Source organism: Eulemur rufifrons, chromosome 14 (assembly GCF_041146395.1).
Source record: "Eulemur rufifrons isolate Redbay chromosome 14, OSU_ERuf_1, whole genome shotgun sequence".
NCBI lineage: Eukaryota > Metazoa > Chordata > Mammalia > Primates > Lemuridae > Eulemur > Eulemur rufifrons.
Genome location: NC_090996.1, coordinates 11,265,085 through 11,280,471, shown reverse-complemented (window position 1 = coordinate 11,280,471; position 15,387 = coordinate 11,265,085). Strand labels below are relative to the sequence as shown.

The 15,387-nt window shown below is 38.2% G+C and overlaps 1 protein-coding gene across 2 annotated transcripts in view; it reads left to right on the top strand.

Annotated features, from left to right (window-relative positions):
* Positions 1 to 582: 582 nt before the first annotated feature.
* Positions 583 to 15,387, top strand: part of ARPC1A (actin related protein 2/3 complex subunit 1A) — a 29,806-nt gene continuing 15,001 nt past the window's right edge. The window contains exons 1-3 of one of the 2 annotated variants that reach the window (XM_069486525.1): positions 583 to 688; positions 5,279 to 5,371; positions 9,644 to 9,748. In XM_069486525.1, the coding sequence (XP_069342626.1) occupies positions 5,308 to 5,371; positions 9,644 to 9,748 (169 nt within the window). In that variant the 5' untranslated portion in view covers positions 583 to 688; positions 5,279 to 5,307. Of the gene's footprint in view, positions 689 to 5,278; positions 5,376 to 9,643; positions 9,749 to 15,387 lie in introns of those variants that run through there. The other variant, XM_069486526.1, reaches the window with a different exon arrangement.

The window sequence follows — 15,387 nt, the reverse complement described above, 5'->3', positions numbered from 1 at the left end:
GGGTTCAGGGCATTTCTTAAAAAGATGCATCTTCACAGCAAGACACTATCTTCACATGTACGGGGGGAATTTATAATTTCCCCCAACTCTTCTTTCCTGCGGTGCCGTCTTGGGAACAGGGCACCGAGGAAGGGTCAAGAAGTTTCCTGGGGGGCTTGAGAGGCTTTCCAGAGAGGGAGCATGGAGGCGCGCTAAGGTGGACTGGCTCCGGCCCGGGCTCTCTGAAGGAAGAAAAACTTAGTAGTTCATCAGGTCCACGAGCCCCAAAAGACCCCAATCCTCAGTTAACTCATCTCCTGACAAAAGCACCTGTGAAACCGCCAAAGCTCCAAACCTCGGCTGGCAATTCTGAGAAAATTTTTAGAAGAAAGGAGTAAGACGTCCACGGCTCAGCTCCAACACCTTCTAGCGTTTTGGGGCGCCGCCCCTGAGCGGCCACCATAGCCACTGAGACGCCGACCCTCCCCCGCCACAGCCAGACCAGCCCCCGACCGCGCGCCCGAGGTGTGCGCATGCGCAGACCACCCGCGCGGCCGCGCTGCGCAGGCGCCGTGGCCATTTCCGGGATCTGTCAGCCGCTCCCTCTGGGCCTCGGTCCTCCGCCCGCGCCCGCGGAGCCTGTTCGCGTCGACTGACCAGAGTCCGCGAATTCTCCGCTCCGATCCCGTCCGGACTGTCCCCACCCCAGGTAAGGGGCAGCAGGAGCGAGCGTCTCGCCCTGTTGACCTCCACTGTCCCGGCCTGACACCGGACTTAGACCTGCGGGGGCGGTGAGGCGGGGGCTTAGGCCGCGGGGCCGCGAGGCAGAGGGGCCGGCCGGTCTCCCTGCGCGGGCCTCCTGAGGGGCGGGGGATACTGGTTCTGTGTGGGCCCTGTGAGCGCCTCGGATTCCCACGGAAAGATGGCTTTTCTCTAGATTTTCGGGTTCCAAGCCGCCTCCGATGCCAGAATTAACGGCTTCTTCTGCGCCCCCATAACCCTGTTTGCACATCTCCTGTGGGCATTTATCACAGTCGGTAAAATTGTGTTAAGCAGAATGCTCTCCCCTAAATCGAGCGTCCCGAGGGATCATTCATCTCTTTCTTTAGCTTTTAGAATAGGTCCCTGCACACAGTAGGCGCCCATGGAATGTTTGTCTCTAGGGCAACCCTCAATCCTTCATTTATTGAGGGACCTTCGCGAATGAGAAAAACCTTCCCCCGAGTTCCTCAAGCTTTCCCCGCAAGACTGACGCGTGCCCCCAAGTCACAATTGCACCCTTCTCTGCGCTCCTGTTCGCTTCGTGGAACGTTTTATGTAGGACTACCAAAGTGCCAATCCTGGCACCACCACTTTGTTGGGTGACCCTGGCAAGATTGCTACTCTGTGCCTGTGTTTCCTCATCTGCAATAAGAAGATTCTTAGGGGTTTCTTGAGGCTCAAATGAACTTATTTGCATAAATTGCTTGGAATAGTTCCTGACCCAGAGTAGTTTTTCAATAAATATTAGCTATTATTGCTGCTTCTGGGCATTCTATGCATATCTGTCTTCCCTTTCTCCCCTCCCTCCTCCCCCACCACCACCCCACCAGACTTGAGGACCAGAATAGTGTCAGATTTATGTTTCTGGCCCCAACCCGGTATTTACAACACTTCTGGGAACATGGTAGGCACTTAATAAATTGTAGCTTAGAGTCTTTGATTATGAAGCCATCTGTTCTCATACTTCAGTTTTGGAACCTTCTGTCTTCTTCAAGTTATTGCTTCAATTACCGAAATTATCTTAGTTCTGCCCTCTTCTCAATTTTATCTAATCTTTTGGTTTCATGTAGGCTCTGGGTTTTCAGGTATCTAAAAACAAAGGGGAGGATGTCAGTCCGGAGAGTTTTTGCCCTGTTAGGGAGTGGGGTAACTGTTTGGCTGCTTCCTACCACAAAGTATTCTGAGACCTTCTGGGCTTCACCTACTAATCGCAATTAAAGTAAGGGATCATTTTGGAAAATTAAAACTCCTGCTTTGGAGGGAGAATGGCGGTATTTTGATCAAGTTTTCTGATCCTGTGCCGAAACAAATCCTACATAAAGAAGTTTAAAATGGTCTGCTGGTGAGACTGGTGCCCGGAATTGGAGCCTGTCTGAACACTGAGGAGGGTGTGGTGACCTTGTTAGAGTACCTGATGTTACTGGGTTGGGTAATGAGAGTAATTAGAAACTAGGTGAATCACAGTTTTGAAAACTGACCCTAAACAGGGAGCAGAAATTCCCACTTGTAAGAATACTTTCAAGCTCCAGAGGAGTAGGGCCAAGAATTTACAGCATATGTCAACGTTTTCAAGTTCAGAGGACACTAACTGGCAAATACTTCTGGGATTGGTTCAAAAGCCTTGGGTCTAAGGAAAAAAAGGAGCTAACTTACTGAGATCTATTTTGGGTTAGGCTCTGTACTATTTGCTTTCACATGTTATCTCACTTAATCCTCCTCCACACAACCTTGTGATTGATGTCAGTGGTATATCCACTTCACAGAATTAAAAAATGGGATTTAGAAATATTGAGTAACTTGCCCAGGGTCTCATAGCTAGTATGTGTCAAAGTCAAGATTCCAACCTTGGCTGCATAGCCCATGGCTAACTATGCATCAGAATGACTCTGTACTTAAAGTAATAGGTAAAGAAAAAGTGTAAGGAGTCCCTGGAATCATACTATGCCATAAATCATTTTTCTTTCTCTTAATGCTAGACAATAAAAGGTCATCAGTAGAAACTTGTTAAATTTAATGTCACCACCTTTTTGTTTGTCCTTATTCTCTTCTCTAGCCCTATGAGAAAAAGATTTTCAGATTTCACTTAAATACTAACCATAGTGTAGAAATTGTATTTATTACCCACGACAGAAGGTATCTTTCTTGGTACAAAATTTAGGCTATTATGAATTTCTTCTGCATTCACTGATTTTTATAAATATAAGCTGTGTTTACTAGGTGCATTATAAATTTGACAAACATGAATGTTGTCTTGGCCTACAGACTTAAAATAACCATGTGATTATAAAAGGAGTACAGGTCTGAGTGTATATCCGCAAGCTAAATGATATAGTGAAATTAGAAACGCAATTTTAGAATAATTATGCCATTGTGTAAATGTTTACCTCTTATGAAGGCCTTGCTGCATTGCTTATAAAACTGAGTTGAAGAATGAGAAAGCCTTTGTCCACAGCTGCACTTTTTTAACTGTATGTGAAATATGTACTTTTATTACACATAGATATTCACATTAAATTATTAATTTGCAGACCAATTTTGTTTGAAGTAACAAATGAGCTTATCAAATGTGGCTTTGAACTAAGTTATTTTTAATTAAGAAGATATTTGGGACACAACATATTATTTTGAGTAGCTATGAGTAAAACTTGTGAGGGAACAATTTAGGGTAAGCATCTGGTATCAGATAGAGAAGCATGCAGTGAGCATCTGGAAGTTTATTTTTTTTTTATAAACAAATTAAACAGTCTCATTTGAGTTCATTTAAATTTTTTTAAATTTCTAATTACTAAGCTTTTTAAAATTTGTGAGTTGCAATTTGCTGCCTAGGACATGTAAAAGAAAAAAGTAATGATTTAAATATATTCACTCTTAGAATAGAATGTGAAACACTGACATTTCCCTGCCAGTTCAAGATATCAGATGTATTTTATTTAAGGGTACACTTTTTATTTTAACCTTTAGATTCCTTTACAACAATTATTATAGCAGAGGTGTTTCTTCTGCTTTCCATTGAGATTGATTTCTGCTTTGCCAGCTAAACTTCCATTGTTCACTTCCCAGCCTTCTGGTGGCCCTTCCATTCATTTCCTGCTTGAATTCCTATCTCACATTTCAGTCTCCACCCTAGGTTAACATGATTTATACTTAAGCATATTGAAACTCTAGTTTGTAGTGAGAGTGCCTCTTGGAAATGATAAAGTTGGGGGTGAGGAAGGCTGGCTGCTTGTTGAAAAATTTTCGCCCATTCAGTGGATCTAGATTTGGCGGTACCTATAAAATAGATAATTTTATTTGATTTTTAATTTAATGATATTTTACAATTCCTGCTTTTCATTTATCTACAATAAAAAGTTTAAAGAGTAATATCGAAAACACCTACATACTCTTTGCCTAGATTTACCAGTTGTTAGCATTTTGCCACATTTTTACTCTACATATTTTTTCTGTCCTGAGTGAAATGAAAATAAGTTACAGAAGACATACTTAATCCTAAACACTTCATCATCTTTATCTCTTAAGAGCTAGGGCATTCTCCTACCTGGTGGTAAGACCACCATCATAGCTAAGAAAATGAAACTAATTCTGTATTCTTATGTAGTATGTAGTTCAAATTCAAATTTTCCCCATTATACAAAACATATCCTTTATGGCTATTTTAAAAAAATACAGATTACAATTACCTTTCACTAACTGGATTTGGTTTTCACAGCTCTCTTAATCTAGAAGTTATCTTCCTCCCTCCATATTGCCTTTTTTGAATAGTCCAGGCCAGTTCTGTAGAATGGAACACTTCCTGGCTTTGTTTATTTCTTCCTTGTGTTGCTTAACTAATTCCTCTCCCCTTTATTTCCTGTAAACTGAAAATTAGGTCTGGCTCTTGATTGGATTTAGAGTAAATATGTTTGGTGTAAATACTTCATAGGTAGATTGACCATTTTCCCATGTTTCTCCAGGATAGTCCTGTTGTGATAGCATAATTATTATTAGTACTCCCTTTTGCTCTCGGAAGTCTTCTTGTCTGGATAATAGATTAAGTCACTATCTATAAATAATTATGTGCACTTCGTGTGGCCTCCCATCAGGAGGCCCATCAGGTTAGATTGGTTTACTGTTTATGATACTAAATTTGATCACTTAGTGACTGCCAGATTTCTTTGTTGTAAAGCCATGTTTTTCCCTTTGTAGTTCGTAAGTAATCTATGGGATGATAATTGAGACTGTGAATATCCTGTGTCCACAGTTTGAAAGTCCATTGATGACCCTTGACAGAATAAATTCTACATTGGGAGTTATAATGCTAGTTCTATTTAAATGATTAAGTTGGGTTTTTTTTTTAAGAAGCCATAATATAAAAGTACAATAAATCATTAAGTTTTGACATAAAAGTACAATAAATGATTAAGTTTTGACATTGATATTGATTCTTTTTTAATGGGAGAACAATGTTTTATTTGTTCCCAAACATTTCAAGATCCACAGACAACTTAAATATTGGTTGCCTGCCATTTTAAATGCTTTTTTCTGTTGCTCGTTGCAGCTTTCTATTCTTTGAAAACACTAAGAATAATGTCCCTGCATCAGTTTTTACTAGAGCCAATCACCTGTCATGCCTGGAACAGGGATCGTACTCGTAAGTATTCTATTAACTTTGTTTTTTTTATTTTGGTACCTTTGGCACATTTAAGGTTTACATATTTCAGTGTGATTTGTGAAAAGGACATAAATCTATTGACATAGATTCAGAAAGGAACTATGTCAGTCCTTTGGTTTACAGATAGAGAAACTAAGGCCCAGGGTGATAGAAGTTCTTTCCAGTGATTACATACCAAATTGATGTCAGAGGCATTGCTAGCACCCAAGCCTTCTAGTTCCTTGTCCACTTCTTTTTCTACAGTACCACTTGGAGGACAGTTTATATCAGAAATATCTTTCATTACCCTAAGAACCCATTGTCTTGCATGGTTGTGCAGTAACCAGTACTCATCCATTATTTAATCAGAATACCAGGACCTAGAAGTAAGCTGTTACAGAGACATACGGTTTATGCCTGAGGTATTCAGAACATTATTAACTTGCATTTACTGTGTTTTTCATAATCAGCTTGAGTTTCTAGTTTTCTAGCTTCAGCAAACTATAAAAGGATGGAGAAATCTCTTTAGAAGTAAGCACAGTGACAGAAATTACAAGGAAGTAGAAAACAAAAAATAAAAATGCCTACAAACAGAGACAAATATGTCGTAGTATGCCCATTAGTTATTTAAAAAGGTAAATTAGTTGGGGACGGTGAAGTGCGCATGTAGTCCCAACTACTCCGCAGGCTGAGGTGAGAGGATTGGTTGAGCCCAGTAGTTTGAGTCCAGCCTGGGCAACACAGCAAGACTCCTATCTCAAAAAAAGGGGGGGTAAAATTATATTTACAGTCTTTTTTTAAATAACGTATTTATTAAGATATACTTCACATGACATAAAATTCACCCTTTTAAAGTGTACAATTCAGTGGTTTTAAATTTATTCACCGTTACGCAACAATCACCACTAATTTCAGAATATTTTCATCACCTCAGAAAGAAACTCTGTACCCACTAGCAGTCACTCTCAGTTTTCCCCAAAATCCCTCAGTCCTAGGCAGCCATTAATTTACTTTTTGTCCTTATGGATTTGCCTATTCTGGACATTTTGAATAAATGGGATCATACAGTAGGTGGCTTTTTGTATCTAGCTTCTTTCACTGGGCATGTTTTCAAGGGTCATCCATGTTACAGAATATATAAGTACTTTATTCCTTTTTTTTTTTGAGACAGAGTCTCACTTTGTTGCCCGGCAAGAGTGCTGTGGCGTCAGCCTAGCTCACAGCAACCTCAGAGCAACCTGAAACTCCTGGGCTCAAGCAATCCTCCTGCCTCAGCCTCCCAAGTAGCTGAGACTACAGGCATGCGCCACTGTGCCCAGCTAATTTTTTCTGTATATATTTTTAGTTGTCAATATAATTTCTTTCTATTTTTAGTGGAGACGGGGTCTCGCTCTTGCTCAGGCTGGTCTCGAACGCCTGAGCTCAAACAATCTGCCCACCTCGTCCTCCCAGAGTACTAGGATTACAGGCATGAGCCACCCCTTTATTCCTTTTTATGGCTGAATAATATTCCTTTGTATGGATATGGCACATTTTGTTTATCTTTTCATCAGTTGGTGAACTCTGAGTTCTTTCCACATACTGGCTGTTGTGAATGTTGCTGCTGTGAACATTCATATATAAATTTTTATGTGGACATATGTTTTCAGTTCTCTTAAGCACCTAGGACTTTAATTACTGGGCCATATCGTAACTGTGTTGAATATTTTGAGGAGCTATCAGACTGTTTTCCAAAATGTCCACACTGTTGTACATTCTCACTGCCAGTGTATGAAGGTTCCAGTTTCTCCACATCCTCACCAATACTTACTATTGTCAGTCGTTTTTATTGTGGCCCTCCCAATGGGTTTTGCTTTGCATTTTCCTCATGACTAATGATGTTGAACATCTTTTCACATGCTTATTGGCTGTCCATATATCTTCGTTGGAGAAATGTCTATTCAGATCCTTTGCAGGTTTTTTTTCTTTTTTCTTTCTTTCTTTTTTTTTTTTTTGGGTAGAGACCTGGTCTCGATGTGTTGCCTGGACTGGTCTTGAACTCCTGGCCTCAAGGGATCCTCCCACCTTGGCCTCCCGAAGTGTTGGGAGTACAGGGGTGAGCCACCACGCCTGGCACCTTTGCCCATTTTTAAATTGAGTTGTCTTTTTATTATTGAGTCATGAGAGTTCTTTATATATTTTGGATACAAGTCTCTTATTAGATATATGATTCACAGATATTTTATCCTATTCTGTGGGTTATCTTTTCCCTTCCTTAAAGGTGTTCTTTGAAGCACAAAAGTTTTTAATTTTGAAAACGTCCAATGTATTTATTTTTTTCTTTTATTGCTTGTACTTTTGCTGTTGTTTCTTAGGAAACTGTTGCCTAATCCAGGGTCAAAAAAATGTGTGCCTATGCCTATGTTTCCTTCTAAGAGTCTTATAGTTTTAGCTATTTTATTTAGGTCTTTGATCCATTTTGAGTTACTTTTTATATATGCTGTGAGAAGGGGGTCCAACTTTATGCTTTTGCATGCAGATATCCAATTGTCCCAGCACCATTTTGTGAAGCCTTTTCTTTTCCGATTGAATTGTCTTGGCACTCTTGTTGAAAATCAACTGAGTGTAAATATGAGAGTTTATTTCTGGATTATCAGTTCTATTCCATTGTTCTTTATATTTATCCTAATTCCAGGACTGCACTATTTTGTTTACTGTAGTTTTGTAGTAAGTTTTGAAATCAAAAAGTGTTAGTTCCAACTTTGTTCTTCTTTTTCAAGATTGTTTTGGTTATTGTGTCCCTTGCATTTCCACATGAATTTTAGGATGAACTTGTTAATTTTTACTAAGAAGCTGGCTGAGCTTTTGATAGGGATTGCTCTGAATCTGTAGATTCACTATGTTTTTAAAGCATTTCAGACATGGTTCGCATTTATTTTTAAATAAATCTTGGTACATGAACCAAGTACACTATAGGTTATGGTTGGGTGAAGTGAAGACCTAGATGAGATCTTCTATATCGGGCAGTCAGAATATATAAAACATGGCAGAATAGTGAATCTAGAGCTTCTGTTTTGTGATCAGCTTATAGAGCTTCACGGCTGAGTTTCCTATATCTTCTGTTTCTACTTTCCGGTCTAAAAATGGGTTTTTGGAGTATTTCCAGTTATTTTTAATACAGGTGCAAGTTATCATTGTCCTCATTTAAACTACTTGATAAATTTAGTATAACTCACCATTTTTGTTATGACATTATGATTTGAAATTTATAACATTTCCCAGGTTTAAATTTGGATTTGGCTTTTGAAATCTCTGTATGCACCTTAGGAACTTGAAAAACATATTAACTGGTTTCCAGAAAGCACTTAGGATTTGGGAGCTAGATATTTATCTAGTTCCACAGTTTCATTTGTGAAACCAATGTACCTTTCCTAAGTAGGGAAAGAAAAGTGAACATATAGATGGGGAAATGTAAATGACTGACTTTTAATCAATCCAATGAAAGTTTGGATCATAGATCCTAATTTTAATTGTAAGAAATCAGTGTTTAAAAAGAAAAAGAATTTTACTATATTGAGTAGTTGGGTTCTTTAAAAAAAAAAAGAAAATTATAAAAAGAAAAAGAATGAATGAACTAGAAAGGGGAGAAAAAAAAAGGTAACACCAATACAAGTTGAGTTTCCCTTATCCAAAATGCTTGGGACAGAATTGTTTTGGATTTTGGACTTTTTGGAATTTTGGAATATTTGCATAATACATACTGGTTGAACATCCTAATTAAAAAATATGAAATACTCTGAATAATATTTCCTTTGAGCATGACCTTTGAGCTTCATGTTGACGCTAAAAAAGTTTTGGATTTTGGAGCATTTCAGATTTTCAGATTAGGGATGCTCAACTTGTATGAGTTTAAACAAATCCATTTCTCATATAATATTTTTGATTGGTCCAGGAGATTTCTCTTTAAAACAGAATTTTTTTTTGTTATTTATATTGGCTTTATCGTAAAGGAGAACTTTGGTATAGTTTATCAGCAGAATCAAGTTTTTTGATAAACTAGTGGTTCCACTCTGAGTCTATGATAGTACTGGGAGTCCATAAGCTATTTTTAGTGTTTCAGAAAAGCTAACAGAAATTAAAAGGAATTCTTCAGGGGTAAATTTGGGAACCACTTTTTCAAAACGGCTTTCCTGTTCCTTACTTCAGTCTGTTTTTAAAACGCCAGCGGTGACGTGTCCCTTTTTTTGGTGACAATTTCAACTTCAGGTGTTAACTATTATATTCTTTCTCCAGAAATTGCCCTTAGCCCCAATAATCACGAAGTGCACATCTATAAGAAAAACGGGAGCCAGTGGGTGAAAGCTCATGAACTCAAGGAGCACAACGGACACATCACAGGTAAAAAATGATAGCCGTGAGCTAAGTATGATATTTCCAAATTAAGTACTCTTTTGTCTAAATAAAGAGCCTGGTAAACTAAGTTGGCCATAATATTTAAAGTTGTACAGCATTTACCGAGTTTTCTTAAAAATTTTGAGAAAATATCACAATAATGATCTCAATTGCTAAGCACTTATAGCCTAGCTGGTTACACAGCATTCTACTAGTGTTATGGAAAGCACTGAATCTACCCTGAGGACTAAAGAGCTTAGATTAGGAGATGAGACATGAAAGCGAAAACTAGACAACATGAAAATATGACCAAATTGTATTCCCAAGTGTCTTCCAAAAGTTTCCTTCGTGGTGTTTTTGGGGCAAGGAAGACTTCCCAAAATATTGAAAAGAGCAAAATAATGTAGCAAACACCCATGTCAGATTATCTGCCACCAGAATTAACAACTTTTTTCCCAGTACCAGGAAATAATCTCTTTTCTTATGTCAGGAAACTTAAGAAAAAAGGATATAAAAACAAGGAATAGTATTCCAAATAATGGTAATGTCCCCTCTCACCAACAGTCTTATTCTTTTCCCCTAGAATGCAGTCTGTAATTTGCTATATCATCCCAGTCCTTTTTTTTTTTTTTTTTTTTTTTTTTGAGACAGAGTCTCACTTTGTTGCCCAGGCTAGAGTGAGTGCCGTGGCGTCAGCCTAGCTCACAGCAACCTCAAACTCCTGGGCTCAAGCGATCCTCCTGCCTCAGCCTCCCGAGTAGCTGGGACTACAGGCATGCGCCACTATGCCCGGCTAATTTTTCTATATATATATATTTTTAGTTGTCCATATAATTTCTTTCTATTTTTAGTAGAGACGGGGTCTCGCTCTTGCTCAGGCTGGTCTCGAACTCCTGACCTTGAGCGATCCACCCGCCTCGGCCTCCCAGAGTGCTAGGATTACAGGCGTGAGCCACCGCGCCCGGCCCATTTTTAATACTTAACATACATGTACATATATTTGTAAACAATCTTTAGTACTATTGGCTAGTATTTTTTGAAGTTTCATAAATGGTGTCTTATCATTCATCTCCTGCAGCTTGCTTTTGCATTCAACATTGTTTCTCAGATTTATCTATGTTGGTGTATCTAGATCAAGTTTATTGCTTTTAATGGCTGTTTGACATTTCAGGCCTCATTTATTTACTCTTTCCTCCACTGAAGGACATTCAGGGCGTTTCCAATTTTTCCATATTACATTAAAGTACTGAATCGAGCATCCCTCAATTTCTTTGTACATATCTGCGAATATTTGTAGATGGTAGACTTGTTACACCACCGGGGTATGCACATCCTCAGTTTTGGTAGGCATCATCAGATTGCCTTCATTCCCACCAGCCCTGTATAAGAATGCCCTTTTACCCACATTTCCCCACATACAAACGGATGACTGAAGGTTGTTTCTGTAAGTTGTATTTTCCTGATAAATAGAAAAGTTGAACATAATTTTGATGTGTATTAGCGATCTGAGTTTTCTTTTTTTGTGACGTTCCTATTCACAACTCCTGACCATTTTCCATTGAGTTTTTATCTTGTTGACTTATAGATGACTGGATCTTGAAGCATGTTTCTCTGGGCAGGTTCCTGAGTGTACTAACTATTGTCTTTGACAAAAACCATTCAATGAGTAGATGGATAGAGGTGGCTAGCAGATTAGCACTTGTCAAAGGTAAAAATGGATTCCGTGAAGTGGGAAATGTGGGGAAAAGAATTGGAGAACTTTTTACAATGGTTTTCAGACTTTTGTAAACCAAATTTAGATACCAAATTTCAAGAGAATTTATTGCTTTATTAAGTCATGTCTGGCTATTTTTAAAAAATAAAAAACCATATTAATTTATTGATCTCTTCAGAAAGTACTTTTGTTCTTTGATCTTTATATCATGGTTTCTTTTTTATCCTATTTTCTGGCAGAATTCACTCAGCCCCTTGCTTTGAACAATTTGGCCAAGTAGATCAAAACTTATTCTCCATAATTTTTGAAGTTCAAATTTCTCACTGCTGTCTTGAGTTTCTCCTTCTCCATTTAAGTGGGCAGCAACAGAACTTATTATAATGATTTTTTTTCCTTTTAGTCAGACCCTGGAATTTTGCCTCTAATCACCTGAAATGCTGATTAGCTTAAAGATATCCTTACCCAAATCAGAGAAACACTTAGCATGTTTTGACATTGTGCATTCTTCAGCAAAAACTCAAGACCACCCTTCTTGCTTTTACCAGTGGTTTATTTATGATGCTCGTGAACACTGTGAGCTGCGCGTATTACCAAACCAGCACGAAACACATCATGTCTATTTTTGTTGCTATTGCTTTCCCACAACCTTATTTCTATTAAGTTTGGCCTATTTTCTTGAAGTCCCTTTCCCAGTAGCCTCGTGGCCTAAGAATAAGAACACTCATGTTTTAAATTGGACTCTTAGAATTAGGAAATACTTTTAAATGAGAAAAGGCTAAGATGAAAGGAGAAAGAAATAGCCAAAAATGTGAAATATTTAGTCATGTCCTTTTTCTCCTCCACTTCTCTTTTGGGGTCCTTTGAACTTGGGCCTGTTTTTTGTCTAAATACTCACATAGCATTTTTTAGATCTGAAAAAACTGTTGTTGGGAAAATCTAAATATAACTCTGTGGCAGGAGATCAAAGATCAGACATATTTTCTCAGAAACATAGTAACTGCAGAAGAAAAAAAGATCTTCTGAAGTATTCTAGAAGAAAAGACTAGTCAGTGCTCTAGAGAAAAGGAGTATGGCAAACATCAGGGATATCAGTTCTGGGTTTTTTTCTTTGAGATTATTCTTTTGTGTTAAACATTTGATCACTTCCCCTTTTTAAAAAGCATTTTACTGTGGAAAATTTTAAACAGATTAAAAAAAAAATAATAGTATAATGAGCCCCTTATAGCCATCGCCCAAATTCAACAGTTATCAACCCACAGCCAATCTTGTTCTTCTCAACTCACTTACTCCCTTCCTGTACTATTTTGAAGCACATCCCAGACATTTTATTATTTCATATTTCAGTTTATATCTCTAAAAGATAAAGATTCTTCTTTTTAAAAATAACCAATATTGTTTAATATTGGTAACTTATTTTTAGCCCCCCTGTCCTCCTCCCCCCTTTCCCCATAACCAGTAACTTTTAATTGGGATCCAAATAAAGTATGCACATGGTTGTGATGAATTGATATGTCTCTTAAATCTTTTTGTTTTATTTATAGGTTCCTTTCTCTCTTTCTTTTGCAATTTACTTGTTAAGAAAATAAAAAAATTGGATTGTCTTGTAGTGTTTCCCAGAGCCTGGATTTCACTGATTGTAGGCCCATGGTGTTTTACATATTCATCTGTCCTCTGTATTTCCTATAAGCGGCAGTTGAAGTTAAGTGGTAGTAGGTGCCTCATCAAGGAGGCACATAATGTCTATTTGTCTCTTAGTGGCTGTGATGGTGATATTCTAAATCTATCATTTCTTCTCTATTAGCAGGAATACTTTATAAAAGAGAAGTTTGCCTTCATCTGCTCTTTGGTTACCTTGAGATACAGTTAGGAAGGAGGATGAATGGTTGATTCCTCTCCCTCTCCTCTAAAGCCATTTGATAGTGGGAATACAGGGGAAAAGATAAAAAGCTAAATAAATTAGTAAAAGATGAGAATTTGCCTTTCACTGAATATTTACTCTTCCCATCTCTCTTTAACAAATGAATGTTTAAAAAGCTAATGTCATCTAAAGTAGTTGAGGCTGCAACTATAGTTATACACCTTTCATTTTCAAATGAAAACTGTGGCTCCAGAAGTAGATGTAGAGCTATAACATCAAGCAGATAGCAGTTTCTCATAATTTTTGTATAGAGTAAGGACCTATTGATTTTTTTAAAAAATCATCTTATGCTCCGGCACCTCAGGAATTCTTATAAAACACATGTGTGTTTAATTAGATTGGTGGTCATATGGGATATGGGGTGCAATTTGATATTGTCAAAATCATTCCAAAATCTCTGAGCTCTTTCTTTTTATGAGGCAATGTTCTGGATATTAGAGGATGTATTAGCTTTTTATTGCTGTGTAACAAATGCTACAAACTTAGCAGGTTAAACCAAAACATATTTATTATTTCAGTTTCTATGGGTCAAGAGTCTGCGCATAGCATATCCAGGACCTCTGCATAGGGTCCCAGAAGCTGCGATCAAGCTGTCAGCCAGGATGGGTTCTAATCAGCAGCTGCACCAGGGATCCACTTCCAAGCTCCCTCAGGTTGTTGGTAGAATTCATGTCCTGTGGCTGTAAGATTCATGGCGGTTTGCTTCAAAGCCAACAGTGGAGAGAGCATGGGAGTCTCTAGCAAGACTGGTGCTACACTCTTGTGTCATCTTGCACATGTAATCACGTACATCCCATCACCCATCACCTTTCCAGCATTCCTTTGGTTAGAAGCAAGTCACAGGTCCTGCCCACACTCAAGGGGAGAGGATCATATAAAGGCTTGATCACCAGCAGGCTGGATCATGGGGCCATCCTAGGATCTGCTCACCACAAATATTTTCAAAGACGTGCTTCCTTCTGTAAGAAGGCTTGTAATCAAGTTAGGAAAACAAGCCATTCCTAGAAATAACATTTTGCATCCCATTTATGGGAATTTATCATAGTGAAATCATTTTAACCAGAGCAAAAAATATGTGCCCTGAATGTTTAAAAATTTCAACTTTTTGGCTGGGTGCGGTGGCTCACGCCTGTAATCCTAGCCCTCTGGGAGGCCAAGGCGGGTGGATCGCTCGAGGTCAGGAGTTCGAGACCAGCCTGAGCAAGAGCGAGACCCGTCTCTACTAAAAATAAAAAGAAATTATCTGGCCAACTAAAAATATATATAGAAAAATTAGCCGGGTATGGTGGCACATGCCTGTAGTCCCAGCTACTTGGGAGGCTGAGGCAGGAGGATCGCTTCAGCCCAGGAGTTTAAGGTTGCTGTGAGCTAGGCTGACGCCACGGCATGCACTGTAGCCCGGGCAACAGAGCGAGACTCTGTCTCAAAAAAAAAAAAAAAAAATTTCAACTTTTTAAGCAGTAAAGCTCAAGCAAAAAAAAAAAAATTCCAATTTTATCTATTCTGACAAGTGATTGGAAACCAACAAAATGGTCATCAATGGGAGGGATGATTTAAGGAATTATAAAATAAGTGTTCTGAAATAATGTTTGCTAATTTATAAAAATCAGGAGAAAATGTTTGCTATGACATTCACACCATTTTGGGGAAGGATTGTGTAGGGACATACTTTAATGGAGACAGGGCTTTGACTTTCTCCATGTCCCTTTGTGATGTTTGTCTTTTAAAAATACGTGGGTAATGCTTTTGTAGTGAAAAATAAAATCTAAAATCTAATAAGGAGGACTGAAAAATTACCTTGAATAAATTTAAAATCCAAATATACATCACTTAGAATCCAGTATGCCATATTTTTTCCTTCAATGGTACAAAAAAATTGAGCTTACTATTGGTGTAGGTGAATGAATGAATAAACTTTTCATACTACTGATGTCACTCTGATTTATGACAAATTGAGACTTTGATTTATATTCTTCTTTTTCCACATAAATGTTAATAGTGTTAATTTTAATT